Source organism: Protomyctophum bolini, assembly GCF_963924005.1.
Source record: "Protomyctophum bolini genome assembly, chromosome: 7".
In the NCBI taxonomy this organism is placed as follows: domain Eukaryota; kingdom Metazoa; phylum Chordata; class Actinopteri; order Myctophiformes; family Myctophidae; genus Protomyctophum; species Protomyctophum bolini.
In genome coordinates, this window is record NC_137868.1 from 3858502 (window position 1) to 3879055 (window position 20554).

At 45.9% G+C, this 20554-nt stretch overlaps 1 protein-coding gene across 2 annotated transcripts in view; it reads right to left on the minus strand.

Moving 5' to 3' along the window:
- Positions 1–2536: 2536 nt before the first annotated feature.
- The window catches only part of tg (thyroglobulin), a 38274-nt gene continuing 20256 nt past the window's right edge, over positions 2537–20554 (minus strand). For both annotated transcript variants that reach the window (XM_080767947.1, XM_080767946.1), the window contains exons 28-51: positions 20340–20445; positions 19676–19933; positions 18867–19037; positions 18223–18309; positions 17461–17532; positions 16046–16183; positions 15329–15502; positions 13807–13918; positions 13519–13598; positions 12937–13083; positions 12710–12775; positions 12480–12614; positions 12199–12390; positions 11034–11241; positions 10297–10387; positions 9539–9692; positions 8750–8958; positions 7565–7729; positions 7199–7357; positions 6464–6663; positions 5369–5473; positions 5140–5280; positions 4311–4510; positions 2537–3249 (exon numbers count right to left, since the gene is read on the minus strand). In XM_080767947.1, coding sequence (XP_080624073.1) covers positions 3158–3249; positions 4311–4510; positions 5140–5280; positions 5369–5473; positions 6464–6663; positions 7199–7357; positions 7565–7729; positions 8750–8958; positions 9539–9692; positions 10297–10387; positions 11034–11241; positions 12199–12390; positions 12480–12614; positions 12710–12775; positions 12937–13083; positions 13519–13598; positions 13807–13918; positions 15329–15502; positions 16046–16183; positions 17461–17532; positions 18223–18309; positions 18867–19037; positions 19676–19933; positions 20340–20445 — 3462 coding nt within the window. In that variant the 3' untranslated portion in view covers positions 2537–3157. The remainder of the gene's footprint in view (positions 3250–4310; positions 4511–5139; positions 5281–5368; positions 5474–6463; positions 6664–7198; positions 7358–7564; positions 7730–8749; positions 8959–9538; positions 9693–10296; positions 10388–11033; positions 11242–12198; positions 12391–12479; positions 12615–12709; positions 12776–12936; positions 13084–13518; positions 13599–13806; positions 13919–15328; positions 15503–16045; positions 16184–17460; positions 17533–18222; positions 18310–18866; positions 19038–19675; positions 19934–20339; positions 20446–20554) is intronic.

The window sequence follows — 20554 nt, forward strand, 5'->3', positions numbered from 1 at the left end:
AAGCCATTCACTTGCACCGTTTGCGGCAAAAGCTGTACTAATCTAAGTTCACATATGAGGACCCATACAGGGGAGAAGCAGAAGCCCTTTACATGTACAATTTGTGGCAAAGTTGTGAGTCAGAAAAGTCGTCTAAAAGCACACATGTGTACACATACAGGGGAAATGCAACACACAACTTCCACAGTGGAAAAACCCTATACATGTACAGTTTGTGGCAAAGGTTGTACTAATCCAAAAATACACATGAGGACCCATACAGGGGAGAAACCATGTACTTGTACGGTTTGTGGCAAACGCTGTCATAATCTAAAATCACACATGAGGTCCCATACAGGAGAGAAACCATATACTTGTACAGTTTGTGGCAAACGCTGTAATAATCTGAAATCGCACATGAGGACCCATACAGGGGAGAAGCCCTTTACATGTATAGTTTGTGGCAAAGGTTTTAGTGAGAAGAGTTCTCTAAAAACACACATGTATACACATACAGGGGAGAAGCCCTTTAAGTGTACAGTCTGTGGCAGAGGCTCCAGTTGCCAGAGTCTTCTGGAGCAACACATGAGGACGCATACAGGTGAAAAACCCTTTATTTGTACAGTTTGTGGCAAACAATTTAGTGAAAAGCGTGCACTGGCACAACACATGAGGACTCATACGGGTGAAAAACCCTTTAGTTGTACAGTTTGTGGAAAAGGCTTTATTGGTCGGCGTTATCTCAGAAGACACATGGTGACTCATACTGGGGAGAAATCATTGGAAAAATCACAAGAAAAATCCTTTACTTGTACAGTGTGTGGCAAAGTCCTCAAGTATACCTGTAATCTTAAATTACACATGATGACTCACACCGGGGAAAAACCCTTTAGTTGTACAGTGTGTGGAAAAGTCTTTAGGAGACAGTCTCATGTTAAAAGACACATGATGACTCATATACTGGTGTGGCAAAGTCCTCAAGAGTAATCGTAAAGCACACATGATGACTCGTACTGGGGAAAAACCCTTTACTTGTACTGTTTGTGTAGACCTAGCACTATGCATATAGTGTATATTATTATATTTTTTTATGGTCGATTTCGATACGCTACCGATTATTATATCGTGCATCTCTACTTGGAATCACCTACTGTATGCGCTGCCAATTGGCATATTCACTTGTCATTCTACTAGATGTTAAAAATCTAGTTTTTTAAAAAAGTAAAAAAAAAAAATCAGCTTCCCATCATGCACCTGCAAACCAGCATGCCTTGCACTGCGTCGACGCGCGTGTCACGTGATCGGCTATAGCCGTTCGGAAGGAGGAAACATCGGAGTGCAATTTCTGTTTGTCGGCTGTTTTCAAAGGCCGTTTTCTCTGAATGTAGGCCATCATTTCTGATGTTATGCAGTGTCGAGGTTACAATATTAACGCTTCTGATGATGAATGGATTTTGTTAAGGCGGAGGGAGTGAACTAATGGTCGTCTACAGATTTGGCGACCTCGCGACTTCCGTCACCAAGTCGCCGGCCGTTCAAATTGTAATATCAGATACTTGTGAAAGGATGTTGGTGAGTGAACATCTGTCTTTAGTTAAGATGTAATTGTTAAAATAAAACTGTACAAACTGACTTTAACTGAGTATTTCTATATTGTAAGTAAAAAGTAAGTAAGACATTGCTTTGTAGAATTCTCACTAGTTTGAGTCTTGTAGATCTCCCCTATACTGCACTATATACTGTCATAAACTAAACTTAAAAACTATTTTCACTATCGTTTAGATCTGCTGTAGATCTTCTATTTTCACTAGTTTGTGTCCTATGGGCAAACGTCTTAATTTCTTGAGCTAAAAGGTCTGGTCTTCTAGCCGATGTGATGAAACCATCGGTGTGATGTTATGGACACCTGGCAACCAGACGTACAATGATTCACTGATAACAGTTGCTTCTCCTCCACAGTGTTATATAATGACACCCATTGTGATACAAATAAGTGCTTCAACCTGACCTGACTCCATAGTGTTGCAGTCTTGCCCCCTTTCATGACGACGACAGGCCCGGAAGAGAATTCCCCATATTTATTTTTCCCATAGACGTTTCAAAAAAGTATTTATTTAAAGACCTTTTAAGCCTCGGACAAAGCCAACTCTTGTTGTGACAAATCATGTCACAATAAACACGTTTTGGGCCGATCAAATAATTAGAAGAACAAAAGGGCAGGGTACAGTACAAGAGTCGTTGGTTTTCTTCTTTCTAATTATTTGATCGGCAATTGTGTTTATTGTCACGACTTTCGCAACAAGAGTTGGCTTTGTCCGAGGCTTAAAGGGTCTTTAAATATATGCTTTTTTAAACATCTATGGGGGAAAATGAATGGGGAATTGTCTTCTGGGCCTGTCGTCGTCATGGAAGGGGACGGGACTGCGACGGGACTATTCCCCATCTGTATAATAATAGTACATTTTCAGACACGCCCCCTTCCTATACGAACCCATTTTACGACAGATTCAGTAGCGCAGCTCGAAATCTGTTGAGATTACACATAAGACAAACGGTATGATGTGTTTGAAATGCTTTTTATTGTCACTACAATGACGGCAAGAGGAACAGGAACAATAAGCAGTATAGAACACTTCAGAGTAAACGAGAGATTCTATATTGCAGTGATTCTCAACGTCTGGTTGGATCCGTAAAGCTCAATTCCAATACACAAAACCGCAGCCACATGGTCACTCACACACTCACTCCCTGTGTTACGGTGAAATTGGTTACCAGCGGAAATCATGTAGACATAATCATGTCGACGTAACATCCGAACGTAAATCATTGTGGTTTGTTAATTAGCAGACTTCAACCGACAATGCGTCATGTAGGTTTGCATATTGAAAGACCTCCAGGCAAAGTTATGTGTAGTCCACAAGATGGTTGCATAATGGGTATTGGAATTTGGCTTGGGTCCATTTGGTTCAGTTTGCACACTCTCAGAGTAGCAGACCTGTAAGGGTCCACTTGGACCTCTAGTGGTCCCCGGACCCTAAGTTGAGAAACAGTGCTATAGCGAATGTATTTACTCTGAAGGAGAAAGTGACAGAATATGTATGACATCATCAAGAAGTGACCGTTGCGATGCCACTTGTGACATCATCAGAAAAGGGACATCGGGCGTTGTTGGCGGGGCTTAGTTGTAGCCATCCTTCTCAGTCTGTGATTGGCTGGCGGGCACGGTAGGAGGAGTCACTACAGGCTGGACGGGCTCCGCCCCCAGCTCAGCTGAAACAAAGAATAAAAATAAATCTTTAGAATCGAGTAGTTCAGAGTACACTAGAGTAGTTTAAAGTATGCTACAGTAGTTTACCATTTACTTTTTTACCCAGAGTGACCTAGAGCAAGCAATGTAAACACATACATACATGAAATGAAGAGAAACGGTGTAGTGCCTCAGTAAACTAGGATTGTTATGTTCTAGAGTCTAAACAACATAATTATCCTAGTTTATTAATCACTGATGACACCAGATGACTGAGATCTATATGTCCATGGCAGTTTAATTTGATATGGCGTAGATATCCCGTCAGTGGCAGTCGATGTGTTATATAACGGGGCTTTAATGTGTTTTTCAAACTTGAGTGATATGATACATATATTTTATTCATATAGCTTGTAGATCTGCTATTTTTGAAACATCGAAGAACGACTGAGATAGAAACATAGCTTTTTCAGAAAACTGTCAGGATGTAGAAGAACATTTTTAGAGTCTGATCTCAGGTCAGAATGGGTTAATGCCCTATTAGGAGCCATACCTGTCTGTGTGCTGGTGGTGAGTTTAGGAGCCCTACCTGTCTGTGTGCTGGTGGTGGTGAGTTTAGGAGCCCTACCTGTCTGTGTGCTGGTGGTGAGTTTAGGAGCCCTACCTGTCTGTGTGCTGGTGGTGGTGAGTTTAGGAGCCATACCTGTCTGTGTGCTGGTGCTGAGTTTAGGAGCCATACCTGTCTGTGTGCTGGTGCTGAGTTTAGGAGCCATACCTGTCTGTGTGCTGGTGGTGGTGAGTTTAGGAGCCATACCTGTCTGTGTGCTGGTGGTGGTGAGTTTAGGAGCCATACCTGTCTGTGTGCTGGTGGTGGTGAGTTTAGGAGCCATACCTGTCTGTGTGCTGGTGGTGGTGAGTTTAGGAGCCATACCTGTCTGTGTGCTGGTGGTGAGTTTAGGAGCCATACCTGTCTGTGTGCTGGTGGTGGTGAGTTTAGGAGCCATACCTGTCTGTGTGCTGGTGGTGGTGAGTTTAGGAGCCATACCTGTCTGTGTGCTGGTGGTGGTGAGTTTAGGAGCCATACCTGTCTGTGTGCTGGTGGTGAGTTTAGGAGCCAGGTCGTTCCAGAAGGAACACTGCTGCTGCCGCAGACCCTGGATCTGTCGGAGCTCAGGCTCCACCTCCTTGTAGAGGGGCGGGGCGGGAGGGGGCGGGACCGCGGACCAGAGGGGCAGGCCTGGCGCCGGAGGCGCTCTGGACGAATCCTGGGCCTGGTTAGGATCTCTGCAACACAATTTGATTGGTTAGGATCTCTGCAACACAATGTGATTGGTTAGGATCTCTGCAACACAATGTGATTGGTTAGGATCTCTGCAACACAATGTGATTGGTTAAGATCTCTGCAACACAATGTGATTGGTTAAGATCTCTGCAACACAATGTGATTGGTTAAGATCTCTGCAACACAATGTGATTGGTTAAGATCTCTGCAACACAATGTGATTGGTTAAGATCTCTGCAACACAATGTGATTGGTTAGGATCCCTGCAACACAATGTGGTTGGTTAAGATTTCTGCAATACAATGTGATTGGTTAGGATCTCTGCAACACAATGTGATTGGTTATAGGATCTCTGCAACACAATGTGATTGGTTAAGATCTCTGGAACACAATGTGATTGGTTAGGATCTCTGCAACACAATGTGATTGGTTAGGATCTCTGCAATACAATGTGATTGGTTATAGGATCTCTGCAACACAATGTGATTGGTTAAGATCTCTGCAATACAAGTGATTGGTTAGATGGGTAGGAAGGTACAGAATAGGTAGATAAATATGTTGGTCAGTGGCCTTGTGGTTGTAGGCAGGTAGGTAGGTAGGTAGGTAGGTACTGTAGGTAGGTATACTGTACCCTGTCTTGACGAAGTTGGAGAAGTAAGTCATCATTGCCAGAGAGAGGCGTTGCTCCGTGGATGTGAACCGCTGCGAGCTGATAGGCTGAAGGGGAGTTCCAAACACTAACTGAACGTCCAATGGGATCGACGCGTCGGCACTGCAGACAGACGCACCGCATCGACATTAATGACAACCTGTTAAACAGCCATTGGATAATTGACAGACAGACAGACAGACGGAGTTACCTGGTTTGGGCGGTGCTCTCTGGCAGGTGGTAGAGGAAAGCATTGGCTCTTCTCTCAGCCCAGTGACGAGCCATCTGTAGACTGGGACACACTATGAACATGTCCCTGGAGGTGGGACGGACAGACAGACAGACAGATATTATTACTGTTCTAGTAGCCATCTGTAGACTGGGACACACTATGAACATGTCCCTGGAGGTGGGGCAGACAGACAGACAGACAGACAGACAGACAGATATTATTACTGTTCTAGTAGCCATCTGTAGACTGGGACACACTATGAACATGTCCCTGGAGGTGGGGCAGACAGACAGACAGACAGACAGACAGACAGATATTATTACTGTTCTAGTAGCCATCTGTAGACTGGGACACACTATGAACATGTCCCTGGAGGTGGGGCAGACAGACAGACAGACAGACAGACAGACAGATATTATTACTGTTCTAGTAGCCATCTGTAGACTGGGACACACTATGAACATGTCCCTGGAGGTGGGACAGACAGACAGACAGACAGACAGACAGACAGACAGACAGATATTATTACTGTTCTACTAGCCATCTGGGACACACTATGAACATATCCCTGGAGGTGGGACGGACGGACAGACAGACAGACAGACAGACAGACAGACAGACAGACGGACGGACGGACGGACAGACAGACAGACAGACAGACAGACAGACGGATATTATTACTGTTCTACTAGCCATCTGTAGACTGGGACACACTATGAACATGTCCCTGGAGGTGGGACAGACAGACAGACAGACAGACAGACAGATATTATTACTGTTCTACCAAACAGGATACTAGTGTGGTGATTCGTGCTGAGCTGGATTGGAACCCCAGTCTCCCACTCTCTCCAGACCAACACCACAACCGTACCGTGCCAATAGGGCCGAGCCCGATTGGCAGGGCTGCTGTGGTCCGGATCTGCTCGCACACAAGTAGGCCATTCATGGCCAACTTGTGTGCGAAGCGCAAGTTGGCAGCTCGACAGAGTGCATTTCTATAGTTAAGATGGCGGTGGTATAGCACCTCAACCATCCCGAGGAAAACCACCGTTTATTTATTTTTACTGCACTGACCTGGTGGCGTCGTTGAGGGCGACGGAGAAGAGGTTGTACCCGGCGGGCGAGGGGGCGTGCTGGAGGCCGTAGAGCCAGGAGGCGGCCACCTTCACCAGCCCGCTGCCCCCCTCATGCTCCTCCTCCCCGCCCAGAGAGCGGCTCAGGGCCTCGTAGAACGCCGTCTTACCGTCCAGCCTGCCCTGCAGAACCTCAAAGTCCTGTTGGAACGCACAGCAGAAATGTCGACGTAGTTATAGCCTGTGAAGCATTCCTTTTTCGGGTTTATGATCCAGTCAGGAGCGGTTTATTTAAATACGTTTTTTATTTAACCTATTTTGTGCGGGAACCCCTTTTGGTGTTAGCATTATGCTATGCTTTAGCTATTGAAAAATAGCAGATCTACAAGCTCGTAGCGCGCCACTCGGTGGCGCGCTACGAGCTTGTAGGTCTGCTATTTTTGAAAAATCGAAGAACGACTGACATATAGAAACAGAAACTTTTTCAGAAAACTGTCAGGATGTAGAAGACATTTTTAGAATCTGATCTCAGGTCAGAATGGGTTAAATAAGTAGAAAATGGCAAAAAAGTTTAGGGATAAGGGGTAAGGCGAACTGGGTGCAAAATAGAGCCCTTTAAGTCTTTAGCCTTTTTGAATAAACTTTAATTTAGTTTTAGCGTGTGAGAAGACGAACTACAGATTGTGAGAAGGCGTTTTCAGTAGGATCGGCCTCGGGGTCTCGATGGCTTCCTGACCTTGATCCTCCGGGCTCGTCCGATCAGTCCGTCCTGCGCCGAGCTGCCCAGCAGAAGGTCAAAGGGCGTCGGGACGTCCAGAGGACGGACGACAGAAGACACCGCCACGCCGTCCACCACGGGAGACCAGGCCGAAAGAGGACCGCTCACCGCCAGCAACTACACACACACACACACACACACACACACACAAGTTAATTGCCTATTGAATGTTGCCCAACAGCCAGGTGTGGAGCGATGCGATCAGATTTCATATCAATAACAACATTTTTGATCAATCTTCGTCTTGGGCGCTACTAATTGTGTTACTAACTGAAAGGACGGTGAACTTCGTCCTGGGCTTTTAATGCACTTCTTAACTCCTACCTTGGTCTGTGCGGCGTTGAGCGTGTGCGCGGCGGTCTGCCGGAGGCAGGCGGCCATGCCGAGGTCGTCGGAGGTCACACAGCCCAGCTCCGTGGCCAGCCGCACGGCCTGCCGTCTGGACCGGGACGCTGACTGCACCGCCGCTGGAGAGAACACACTGCCCCCCTGTGGACGGGAGGAGGACCGACATGAGACTATATGAGAGGAGATGTATATACCGTATGTATACCAGACAGGGGTTCCCAAACCTTTTCATGCCAAGGACCCCCAAATCAACATGTATTATTAGTCCACGGACCTCCCATTTGAAAAAGATATGCCGGGGACCCCCCATAACAGCAGGGTGGTGCTGAAAGTGTTAAGAGTGTCTGCTAAATGTCTAAATTATAGAGCGTCGCAGTCCCGCCCCCTCGAGAGACCCGGAAAAGAAATCGCCGTTCATTTTCCCTCATAGACTTTTCAGAAAGTATTTAGTTAAAGACGGTTACGCCGCGGACAAAGCCAACTCTTGTCGTGACAAATCATGACAACAAACACAATGTTTCTGGCCAAACAAAGAATTAAAAAGTAGGAAAAACGGCAGGTTACAACACTTTTTTTTTTTTTTCTTTGTAATTATTTGTTTGGTCCAAAATATTGTGTGTGTTGTCATGATTTGTCACGACAAGAGTTGGCTTCGTTACGACGCTTAAAAGGTCTTTAAATAAATAAGTTTTGAAAAGCCTATGGAAAACTGCCTCCCCCTGGCCAGCCGGGGCGCCTGATGGAGGCGAAAGGAACTGGTTGGAATAACGTGTTCCTTCCACGCGCTACGACGTCCAACCAGGGAAACTCCCCCCTGTCAGGTGTAAAGGAGCAACTTGGACACTCAGGCATGAAGGAAGCATGAGTTCAAGTCCGTTGCTCTCCCCTTGTCCCCCATATATGGGGACTAGGTTGGTCTCCCCTTGTCCCCCATATATGGGGACTAGGTTGGTCTCCCCTTGTCCCCCATATATGGGGACTAGGTTGGCGGAGGGTGTGTAGAGCCCAGGATCACATTAGATGATTGACACAGGGGTGAAAAATGGGTTACAAAATCGTGGGATAAAAATTATAATTAAAAAAAAGAGTCTCTGCTAAATGTCTAGGAGAGAGGAGAGGAGAGGAGAGGTGAGGTGAGGAGGAAGGGAGTCGTATTCTCACCATCAGCATCATGCGTCTGAAGAGAGGCGGACGGGAGGAGGAGGGGGAGGGGAGGAGGAGGAGGAGACTGGTGACGTCGGCCCCTCCCCGCTCCGCCCCCACGGTCACCCGGGCGCCGTCCCCGCCGAACAGGGAGGCGTGGCCTGTGACCCAACGCAGTGCCGCTTCCTGGTCCGCCAGGCCGTAGTTCCCGGACAGCTCCTCCGACCCTGATCACATGACGCAACACAGGACAGCTCATTGGGTAAGTATAATGCCACCCTGATCACATGACGCAACACAGGACAGCTCATTGGGTAAGTGATATGCCACCCTGATCACATGACGCAACACAGGACAGCTCATTGGGTAAGTAATATGCCACTTCACCCCTTTTGCAACCAGATCTTATTTTAACCCATTTTGGGCGGGGACCCCTTTACGTGTTAGCATTATGTCATGCTTTAGCTATTGAAAAATAGCAGATCTACAAGCTCATAGCGCGCCACCGAGTGGCGCGCTATGAGCTTGTAGGTCTGCTATTTTTGAAAAATCGAAGAACGACTGACATAGAAACATAGCTTTTTCAGAAAACTGTCAGGATGTAGAAGACATTCTTTTTAGATTTTAGAATCTGATCTCAGGTCAGAAGTTTAGGACACAAGAAGCACTTTTCTTGTGTGTGTGTGTGTAAGTAATGTGTTTTGAGACATTTTAGTAGCCTATTTCAAAGTCTGATGCGTGTGTGTGTGTGTGTGTGTGTGTGTGTGTGTGTGTGTGTGTGTGAGACGTGCGTGCGTGTACCTGTACCTGTACTGAGGAAGCCCAGCGCGGCGGTCCTGTAGTTGGCCGTTACCACGACGATGTTTCCCACGGCCGAGAGGGTGGAGCCATCCAGCAGTCCTGGACTCTGATTGGCTGAGGAGGGGTTGAAGAAGAACACCAGCACGGGGACGGGACCAGACTGTGTCAAGTGAGACGCACGCACACACACACACACGCACACGCACACGCGCACGCACACGCACACGCACACGCACACACACACACACACACACACGCACACACACACACCCACACACACACACGTGCACACACACACACACACACACACACACACACACGTGCACACACACACACACACGTGCACACACACACACACACACACACACACACACGCGCACACATGCACGCATGCGCGCGCACACACACACACACGCACACACACTTTTTAAATATGGTGTATTTTCATCCACATACGCAGAAGAAAAATGCCTGAAGGACATAGACGGTTCCAGAGCAGTTACAAAGTGCCTTTAAGGCAGAACATTGTTTCATAGTTATAATACTTCTGCAAACACAGCAGACGATAAACGATGAAGGAAACAAAGCCTCCTCCAAATGGAGCGTCATACAGACTTAGAGGCCTGACTCACACCTTTCCATCTATAGCATACAACAATGACGCATGGCTGATGCATAAGACTGGTTTACTGATGCAAGCTCGCAATGCATTTCCAATGGTTTGACACAACATTTTTGTTGTGTTGTGCAGTGCACAGACTCACCACCGGGCCGACCGGTACGAAGACGTTGAGGTAGAGACAGTCTTCACTGGAGGCTGCCGACTGGAGGTCACCTGGTTGGATGCAGCTAGGTCTGTAGCACGCACACACACACACACACACACACACACACACACACACACACACACACACACACACCACACACACACACTACTGTTATATCACCTGGTTGGATGCAGCTAGGTCTGTAGGACACGCATGCATGTACTGTCAGACAGACAGACAGACAGGCAGGCAGGTGGACAGACGGACGTATGTATGTAGGCCTACAGACTAGCCTGGAAGTAGCCAAGCTTTTCATGGACTAGACGAGGGGTGGATTCAAAACTAGCACTGGAAACCCGACGCCGGCTCCCTATTGCTTCACCAACGTATGTGCCCGCCAGAGTAATATAGTGAGAGAGTGGCGACACTATCGTTGACTCCAATTGTAACAATGGAATGCTGAAGTGCTCATTCTATCTCAATGGGATAGTTCCAATGTGTGGAACTATAGCCCATAGCATGCAGCTCTGCGGCGAGATCAAAGCGTGTCGCCTACCCCTCTGCACTGTGATTGGTTAGCAAAACACACGGTTTCACGTCCGCTCCTATGACACTCCCCTTTCTTCCCATTCCCCATTCTTTTGAAACCGAAACCCAAGGCTGCTGGCAGGCAGGCAGGCACACAGCAGTCCAGACAGACAGACAGACAGACAGACAGACAGACAGGTAGGTACCGGGCTTTGCCGGCGTCCCAGCTCCCCGTCCAGTTGGCAGGCTGGGGCGGTCTGAAACGCAGCGGTCCTATTGGTGGACGGGCGTAGGGAACGCCCAGGTAGCGGACCACCGACTTCCTGTCTCCGCCCACCAGGCTGGTCGTCACTGCGACGCCTCGCAGCGTTCCGTGACCCGGGATCGCCACGGACGTAACCAACGGCAACCGCTCTGGAACACAATTAAATAATAATAAGAATAATAAAACTTTATTTGTATAGCACCTTTCATGACATGAAATGCAGCTCAAAGTGCTTTACAGAAAAATGGAGGATAAAATAAAAGCAAGGCAACAACATTAAAAACAAGCAGTAATGTAATACAGTGAATAACGAAAATAAAAAATAAAATATCAATTAAAAGCAATGTTGTAGAAGTGGGTCTTGAGCTGAGCTTTAAAAATGTCTACAGAGGCTGCCTGACGAAGGTACAGTGGGAGCTTGTTCCATGCCGACGGCCCGTAGAAGCAAAAAGCCCCGTATTATTTTGTTGCCATTGTTTTTGGCAAAGCGAGCAGGCCAGCAGTGGAAGACCTTAGGGGGCGGTTTGGGACATATTTAGGCAGGCAGTCATGTAGGTAGGAAGGTGCGAGACCATTGAGAGCTTTATAGACAAGTAAAATAATTTTAAAATCAATCCTAAAAACAACCGGAAGCCAGTGCAGTGATGCCAAAACTGGAGTAATATGTTCTCTCATCTTAGTTCTAGTTAAAACTCTGGCTGCTGCATTTTGAACAAGTTGTAATCTGTCAGTTGTTTTCTTAGGCAGTCCTGAAAAAAGTGCATTGCAGTAGTCAAGCCGAGAGAAAACAAAGGCGTGGATTAGCGTTTTTGCATCGTCCAAGGACAAATAGGCTCTGATTCGTGCAAAATTTCTAAGGTGAAAAAAGGCAATCTTGGTAACATGATTAATGTGTGAATTGAAATTCAATTCAGAATCAATAATAACCCCCAGGTTCTTTACTTTACTGTTACTTTCTACAGTCAGGTTACCAAGTCTGCTTATTATTGATTCTTTCTGCTCACTAGAACCGATTATGAGACCCATTTGTTTCCGTTTCGTGGTTGGACAAAAGTCCTCTCTCTCCATCCACTACCATTGAAATAACAGGTGTGTGATTGGCTCACCTTTCTTCAGGTAGACGCGGGAGGCGGGCTCTCTGACGACCAGTCTGCACGAGGTGGTGGAGGCGGGGCCGGAGGCTTTAGGGGCGGGGCTAAGCAGCACACAGCTGGTGGTGTCCGGGTAGAGGACGCAGCGAGTTGCAGAGTGCGTCTGGCTGATGGTCACGGCCTTGCAGGACTCCACCGACTCACACGCTGAAATAATGGTAAAACATTCATATTAATATATGCTATCAAGGCTAAAACTGTGGCGATTTTGTCAATACAAATACAATACTGGTTACCATGGAGACACCAGTCTCTGGTCTTGTCGCTGTCGCTGGCGATGTCCCGGCTCACGTGGATGACATCATAGGCGGAGAGGGCGGGGTCTATCGTCACCCGGGAGTCCTCTACGACACTCCACTCGTCCACAGACACTGAAAACAACAGACACAAAAAGTGTAAGTAGTTACTAACAGTAAGTAGTAGTACTAGTAGTACTATAGTACTAGTAGTAGTAGTAGTTTCATACCGTTGTTTTTGGGTGCAGGCAGAGTGAAAGGAGGGCAGAGAGCAGGAGATTTACTCCACTGGTTCACTGGAGACACACAGAGACACAGTTTGTCAGAGACATTTAACAACAACTTTAAACATTTCATTGATCGACTGTGTGTGTGTGTGTGTGTGTGTGTGTGTGTGTGTGTGTGTGTGTGTGCGTGTGTGTGTGTGTGTGTCTGTGTGTCTGTGCACATTTAGTACCAGGTTTGAGGTACCAGCCGAAGGGGTGTGGCCGGGCTCTGACGGCAGACGGCCTGCAGTCCTGAGTGGTCCAGGTGGTGGCGCTGTCGTCCTCGGAGCACGTCAGAACGCCCAGACTGATCAGCGACAGACACACCACATCGCCACCTGTTGGTGAGACATCATATCTTCCCTATAATTTCTGACGTGTCTGTCGCTTTGCTTTTCACTGGCTTGTTCATTTTGACAGTTTTAGTCTTTTGAATAGTTAAAATTTAGTTTTAGTCACATTTTAGTCACCTGGCTGGAATGTTTTAGTGTTAGTCTAGTTTGAGTCGACTAAATAAAATTTAAGATGTTAGTCGACTAAATCTACAGTTGATTTAGTCGACTAAAATGTGTTTTGGTGGGCCTCGCTGCCGTCGTAATGAGTTTACACTAGCAGATCTACAAGCTTGTAGATCTGCTATTTTCAGCATGCAACTAAGTGTAAAATGACTTATTATACTGGATCTCTTGTCCACTAGGCCCTTGCAAACATTTAGTCTAGATTCCTGTTTAAATATACCAATAATATAAATAATATAATATATAATAATATACCTGAAGACTTGGTATCTCTGACAAATCCCATACCCCGGCAGCACGGATCTTCATCACATCGACGCTCACACTCCAAGAATCTACACATGCACACGAACACACACACACACACACACACACACACACACACACACACTTTATCGTCACATTTGTGCTACTGTGCTCACTGCACACACAGTGGAGTGTCTCCCAGAGAGATACGACTGTAACCAAATGGACCCAATCATTTTTACTGTATACAGTGTCATGTTTTACATATCATTGTATTTGTTGTGTTAACAGTGTTACCCCTGAGACAGAGGAGTGTCTCCCAGAGAGAGTCGACTTCGCACGGAGTAAGAAACCATCTTCTGGAACGGAACCCGACGGTAGAAACTCTTCACCGGCCCGGACAGGTCAACTGAAACACACACACACACACACAGAGACACACACACACACACAGACACACACACACACACACACACAGACACACACACAGACACACACGCAGGCATGCAGAAACACACAGACACGTACCCATACGCCCACGCGCACACACACACTGTGTCATACTCGTGTTTGACTATAAATGTGCAGTAATTTGTAATTTTTTTTACATTTTGTTAAAAGGACATTTCATGAAAGCTGTATCCATCCATGGGCCTGTATAACATTATGCACATATTCAGTAGGAAGGCTGAGAGGAAGACAGCGTAGGAGAAACTAAGCATATGAATCTGACTAAATTGTGACGCAAATAAAAACTAGACTAAGATCCAGAAGAACTAAAAGATAAGTTATTTGATTTTGTCACGCTAAAGAAATAGCTGATCTACAAGCTTTGTAGATCTATTTTTGGCACACGTCTAACTATAAATCGGGTAATAAGGCACCGAGGCCTGCCTTAGTTTTAGTCACAAAAATTTGACTAAGACTAAAAAAAGAATTGTATTCAAAAGACTAAGAAATTAACACCGAAGTATAGTATTAACAAGAAATGATCACATAGTGATATTTGTCAGGTGAAAGAAGCGCTGTCTCCGTTGTGTTCTTATTGTCTCCGTTGTTCTCCCGCCCATATTAGTATGATTATTATTAGTAACGTGTCGTGTATGTTTGTGTGTCACAACCTCGCGGCTGTTGTTTGCGTTCGTTTCCGACGTTCTGTGCGTTGGTTCAATGACTGTGTTTTGTTGTGGCTTTCCTGCTGTCCAGCTCATAACATTAGCAGCTGTTTTCGCTTGCTCGCTGTGGTGCGGAAATCAGCCCTTTCGCGGTGCGTGTGGCATAGCTTAGGAGGAGGCAGGCAATAGAGCGTCGCAGGGAAATGAATCCCAATGCATTTTTCCCGTAGACATTTCAAAAAGTATTTATTTAAAGACCTTTTTAAGCGTCGTACGAAGCCAACTCGAGTCGTGACAAATCATGACAACAAACAAATAATTACAAAAAAGAAAAACAACAAAAAAAGTGTTGTAACCTGCCGTTCTTTTCTACTTTCCAATTATTTGTTTGGCCCAAAACATTGTGTTTATTGTCATGATTTGTCACGACAAGAGTTGGCTTTGTCCGCGACGTAAACGTCTTTAAATAAATACTTTCTGAAAAGTCTATGAGGAAAATTAACGGGGGAATTCTTTTCCGGGTCTCTCGAGGGGGGCGGGACTGCGACGCTCTATCATACGACACACTAGGCATTCAGTATGACTAGGTGCTGACTATGACTAGGTCGTCTACATTTCACGAGCTTCCATTAGCCAGCTTTCACCTACAGTAGCCTCGGAAAACCAAAAACGTCTTTTGTAACGGACTGACACACTCAACTCACCCTTCTTGACGTGGGCGCTGTGTGGCGCGCTGGGCAGCAGGGGGCGACAGGGCTGCCTCAGAGGCTTGTCGTAGGCCCCGCACACCGTGGAGTCTGGGTAGAGGAGACAGCTGTGGAAACCTGCTGTGTCCTGTCTCACGTCCACTAGGTGGCACTGCTGCTCCGACCGACAGCCTGCACACACACACACAAACACACACACACACAGCTCTTTGAAAATGGCAGATCTTTGATCAGCTATGACCTACAACGCATCACGTTGCCATTGATTCGCAACGTGAGTCATTACTATGCCATCAAGGCCCGCCAAAATATATATTTTTGTTGACGCAATTGACTGTAGATTTAAAATAGCAGATGTACAAGCTCTGAGCTTGTAGATCTGTTATAATGGCCAACAGAAAAATCTAAAATGACACTAATGCTTTCCCTGTTTTCAATATGTTTAAAAATGTAACCTATTTAAAGATGTGTGGAATGTTTTTTGAAACATTTCAAATACACAAACAAACCCTGCACAGACGTCCCTGGCACAAAACATTTTAAAATGGGCGTTAAATAAATGAATGTATGTTTTGTAATAATAATCAGAATCTACAAAGTGACTAACTACTAGTTTTCAAATGAATGTAGTGGAGTAAAAGTGCAGTATTTGTAGTAAAAGTATTGACAATGTGGTGTAGTAAAGATATTGATACAACTCAAACAGGTCCATACGTGAGAGACACCAGAGCAGTGCTTGCTGGGAGTTGAAGTTCATCTTGTTGAGCCAATAGGAGAGGGCGGGGAGGCTTCTCTTTGGATCCACCAGCACCATGCTCTCGTCCAGGGACTCGAACCCACTTTGTACCGCTTCTGTAGAGGGACACAATGCATGACAGGTATAGTCATGCATCTAATACACTGGTGTCAGTCCAATCCATCCATCCATCCATCCATCCATCAACAGATCAATCAATCACATGTATGTGTTGCATACACAGTTGTCTTTAGCCCTGGTCCAATCGAGTGTCTCTCTCTGACGCCTTGTGGAAGTACCTTCCACAGCCCTCTGGTCATATTTCCACTCCCGTGCGCTGTATTTTTAATACCAGCAAATAAACAAAACGACGTAACCACTTACCGAAATAAAGCCTGCTAGACCTTGGTAAAAGTCTATTCTCGAACTTGGGAAGCGTCTCAGGTCCCCAGTTTCTCTCTAAAATGCACTATTTTAATCATTAAATAAAATTAATCCAGCCAGATCGGCGCGGGTAAAACCCGTAAATGCCATAGTAGAAGAAATGACTAAACTAATGGTAAATTCAGGGTACATTGCGTTATTAAAATGACACAAAGTGCATTTTAGAGAGAAACTGGGGACCTGAGACGCTTCCCAGGTTCGAGAATAGACTTTTACCTTAAGGTCTAGCAGGCTTTATTTCGGTAAGTGGTTACGTCGTTTTGTTTATTTGCTGGTATTAGAAAAACAGCGCACGGGAGTGGAAATATGACCAGTGGGCTGTGGAAGGTACTTCCACAAGGCGTCAGAGAGAGACACTCGCTGTAAGCATTGGACCAGGGCTAAGTTGTCCTAAGACACATTTTAGTGTGAGCTGACAATATAGTACTACAGTATATCATATTTCTTTTTTTTTGTTTCACTTAATTTTTATTGAAGGAAGAACAGACAAAAAAAGGAACTCAACTAACAAGACAATACGGGAAAGAAAAAGAAAATAAAAGGACAAAAAGTAAAAGAAAAAAGGCTGCATTTTTCATATTACAACAAACATTCGATGAAATCCTATTTGCAATATCGCTATAGGCTGAGAGAAGAGATTCCACTTTTCCCACTTTTTATAGAATTTATCCTCTTGTAGTCTCAGTATGAATGTTAGTTTTTCCATAGCATACAGTTCCTCAATAATGTCCATCCATTGATCTTTCGTTGGTGGGTCCTGTTGGCACCAGCGTCGTGTGATCGCCTTTTTTACTTGATGCTAAGAGGAGTATATCATATTTCTAATCAATCAAGCTATCAATAGACAGACAGACACATATCCCTCTACTTTTATATCATGCATTGTACGCCATTAGCTTGTACCTGAATGCACCTGAATTAATGAATGGATGAATGAATGAATACCAACCATCCACGGCAAACGTGGCCTGCTGTGTCCCTGTGCAGGGTGGGGATGTAACATCTGCTGCCGGCTCTGAGCCTGTGAGACACATGGAATAGCATTTATACACACAGTAGAAGTAATTAAGGGTGCATTTATATAGCGCCTTTATCCAAAGGTGCTTTCTCAATAGGCTGTGCATTACATTCACACATTCACACACCGATGGCGGAGGAAACCATGCAAGGCTCCATGCAAGCCTGCACACTGGGAGCAATTAGGGGTTGAGAGAGTCTTTTGCTCAAGGACACTTTGACACTAACTCTGGGGGAGCCCACAGGGATCGAACCGGGGAACCTCAACCTTGCGGTTCCCATCCGGCTGCTCTATAGGGTTGGTACCAGTGTGTGTGTGTAGGACCCGGTAGGTGGGGTTGTAGAATGTAGATAGGCTTATTGTAGAGTTAGGGTAAGGGTTGGGTTGTACAGTACTTGTACCTTTGTGGAGTTAGAGTTAACCCATTCTGAACGGGAACCCGTTTCGGTGTTAGCATCATGTTATGCTTTAGCTATTGAAAAATAGCAGATCTACAAGCTCATAGCGCGCCACCGAGTGGCGCGCTACGAGCTTGTAGGTCTGCTATTTTTGAAAAATCGAAGAACGACTGACATTTTTTTAGAATCTGATCTCAGGTCAGAATGGGTTAATCAGACCAGTGTGTGTCCAGTGGAAACCTCGGATGAATCTGATCTCAGGTCAGAATGGGTTAAGGTTGGGTTGTACTTGTACCGTTGTGGAGGTAGATGGCCTGGAAGGTGACGATAGACGCCTGGTAGTCCTTCTTGTTCTTGCTGTCAGCCGGTAGAGCAGCATCGGCTGCATGAGAGAAGAAGGACAATACAAGCGTTGGACACAACACACCTCCGGCTGTGGCTGGCTGGCTGCCACTGGAATTAGCTACAAAGATACGGTCTACCATTCATTGTCAATGGAAGCCAGCGACGTGAAGATGCAAAGATGCATCCGACGCTTGCAGCTGCTATGAAAGCTACAAATTTACAAGTTGAGCTGATTTCAACTTCAGATAAAAAGATACAAAGCTATGAATAAATATGCTGTGTAGCTTAAGTAGCTTTATCTGCCAGTGTGAGCATAAGATTAATGAATATATTATCGGTAATTTCTATGTATTCTTCAGGTTTTTTTTGTCATATCTGCCCTGTTCATGTTAGAATGCTATTGGCCGGTGTTCTCACATCTGCCTTGTGTTCATGTTGGAGTGCTATTGGCCGGTGTTCATATCTGCCCTGTGTTCATGTTAGAATGCTATTGGCCGGTGTTCATATCTGCCCTGTTCATGTTGGAGTGCTATTGGCCGGTGTTCATATCTGCCCTGTGTTCATGTTAGAACGCTATTGGCTGGTTGTTCTCACTGATGGTGAAGTCCTGTCCCCCGAAGTTGAAGACGAAGCTCCGGTGCTGGGGGTCGTAGGTCAGTCCCGCTCCGCACACACGCTCCGCCGCGCCCTGGCCAATCACGTCCCAGTCCTCATCGGCACACTGCAGCACTGATGGCGCCCCCATGAGGCCGCACAGCACGGAGCCTGCACACACACATGCACACACGCACGCACACATGCACACACACACACACACACACACACACGCACACAGAATTTGATTGGCGATTTGGCCAATAATCATCACTCTTTGAGACACACGTCTAAGTTTTTGCACGGGTGGTCAAATAAGCGAAACACGTGACGTTGATCCCCTTTCCCCTATTGGCTCATTCTAGGACATGTGACATTGATATCCCCTTCCCCTATTGGCTCATTCTAAGGCATACGACATAAGACGTCTGTATGTGTACTCAGAAGCATCTCCATAGACTGACACCACGCTAGACAGGAACGCCCATAAACGTCACATCCGGGGTAAGAATTTTCTATGGCTGCCAATGCAACTTGTTCCAATCCTTAATCACATACGGACAAACATCTATGCCGATAATGTCTAACTTGCGGAGGTAACGTGCCTTATTGTCTACGGGCAACAGATCTTTCAACGTATGGCATTGCAAATACGTTTGATAATCGCTACTCTGCGCAATATTGTTTTGGAAATGCCGCAAATTGCATCGCAGTGAACGAGAGCACATCACAACTTCCCCCGGGGGTGGTGACTCCGCCCTGAATACGCGCCGTGGTGTCAGTCTATGGTAACGTGCGCACATACGTACCTCCGTCGAGGACGTTGCGGTTGAGGACGAAGCCTCGACAGCAGGTGTCGCGGCTGCACTGCTCCTGACAGAAACGGTGCACGTCGGTGAGGGAGGTTCCGCCCCGGGCGGGGGAGGGGGAGGAGGAGGAGGAGGAGGAGGAGGAGGAGGAGGAGGAGGAGGAGAAGGCCAGCGTGCGGAACACTCCCGACAGAGCCTTCGTCATCCTCATCCTCTCGTAGCTCTGCTGCTGATGCTGAGAGACGGAGAACTCCTCGCCTGGAAACAACCATGCATGTTTTTGACTGAAAATGTGCGTCGTTTACATTTCTTTCACTGATGATGAAAACTAAATCAAAACGAATCTATGCTGATTATAACAAATTAAGACTAGACTAAAATGTTAGGGAGGGATTAGTGTAGAAGATATCCAGTAGAACTACAATTTATGTTTGGTTGCGCTCGAGAATATAGCAGATTTTGTCAACATATGCAACCAATTATATAATAAGTCATTACGATGCCATCATACATTTTTGTCGACCAAATCAACTGTTGGTTTAGTAGAGTAAAATCTTATACTTATACAAGTAGCCTACATTTTGAAATGTCTAAAACAAATATTAAATTCTGTATTGTATTATTGTTGTTGTTATTATTACATATATAATATAATAATGGTTACCTTTCTTCCTGACAACCAGTAGATCTGAACCACCGCCCCTCACTCTTGGAGAACAGCTCAACCAATCAAACAGCTCTGTCTCCGGATTTCCCAGAAACCCACTGGCCTGGACACACAGACACACACACACACACACACACAGTGAGTAATGAGTAGCTGGGAACGACAGTTTTCTACCTCTGGTCTGCTTTGAGGCAGGACTCCAGAGAAGAAGG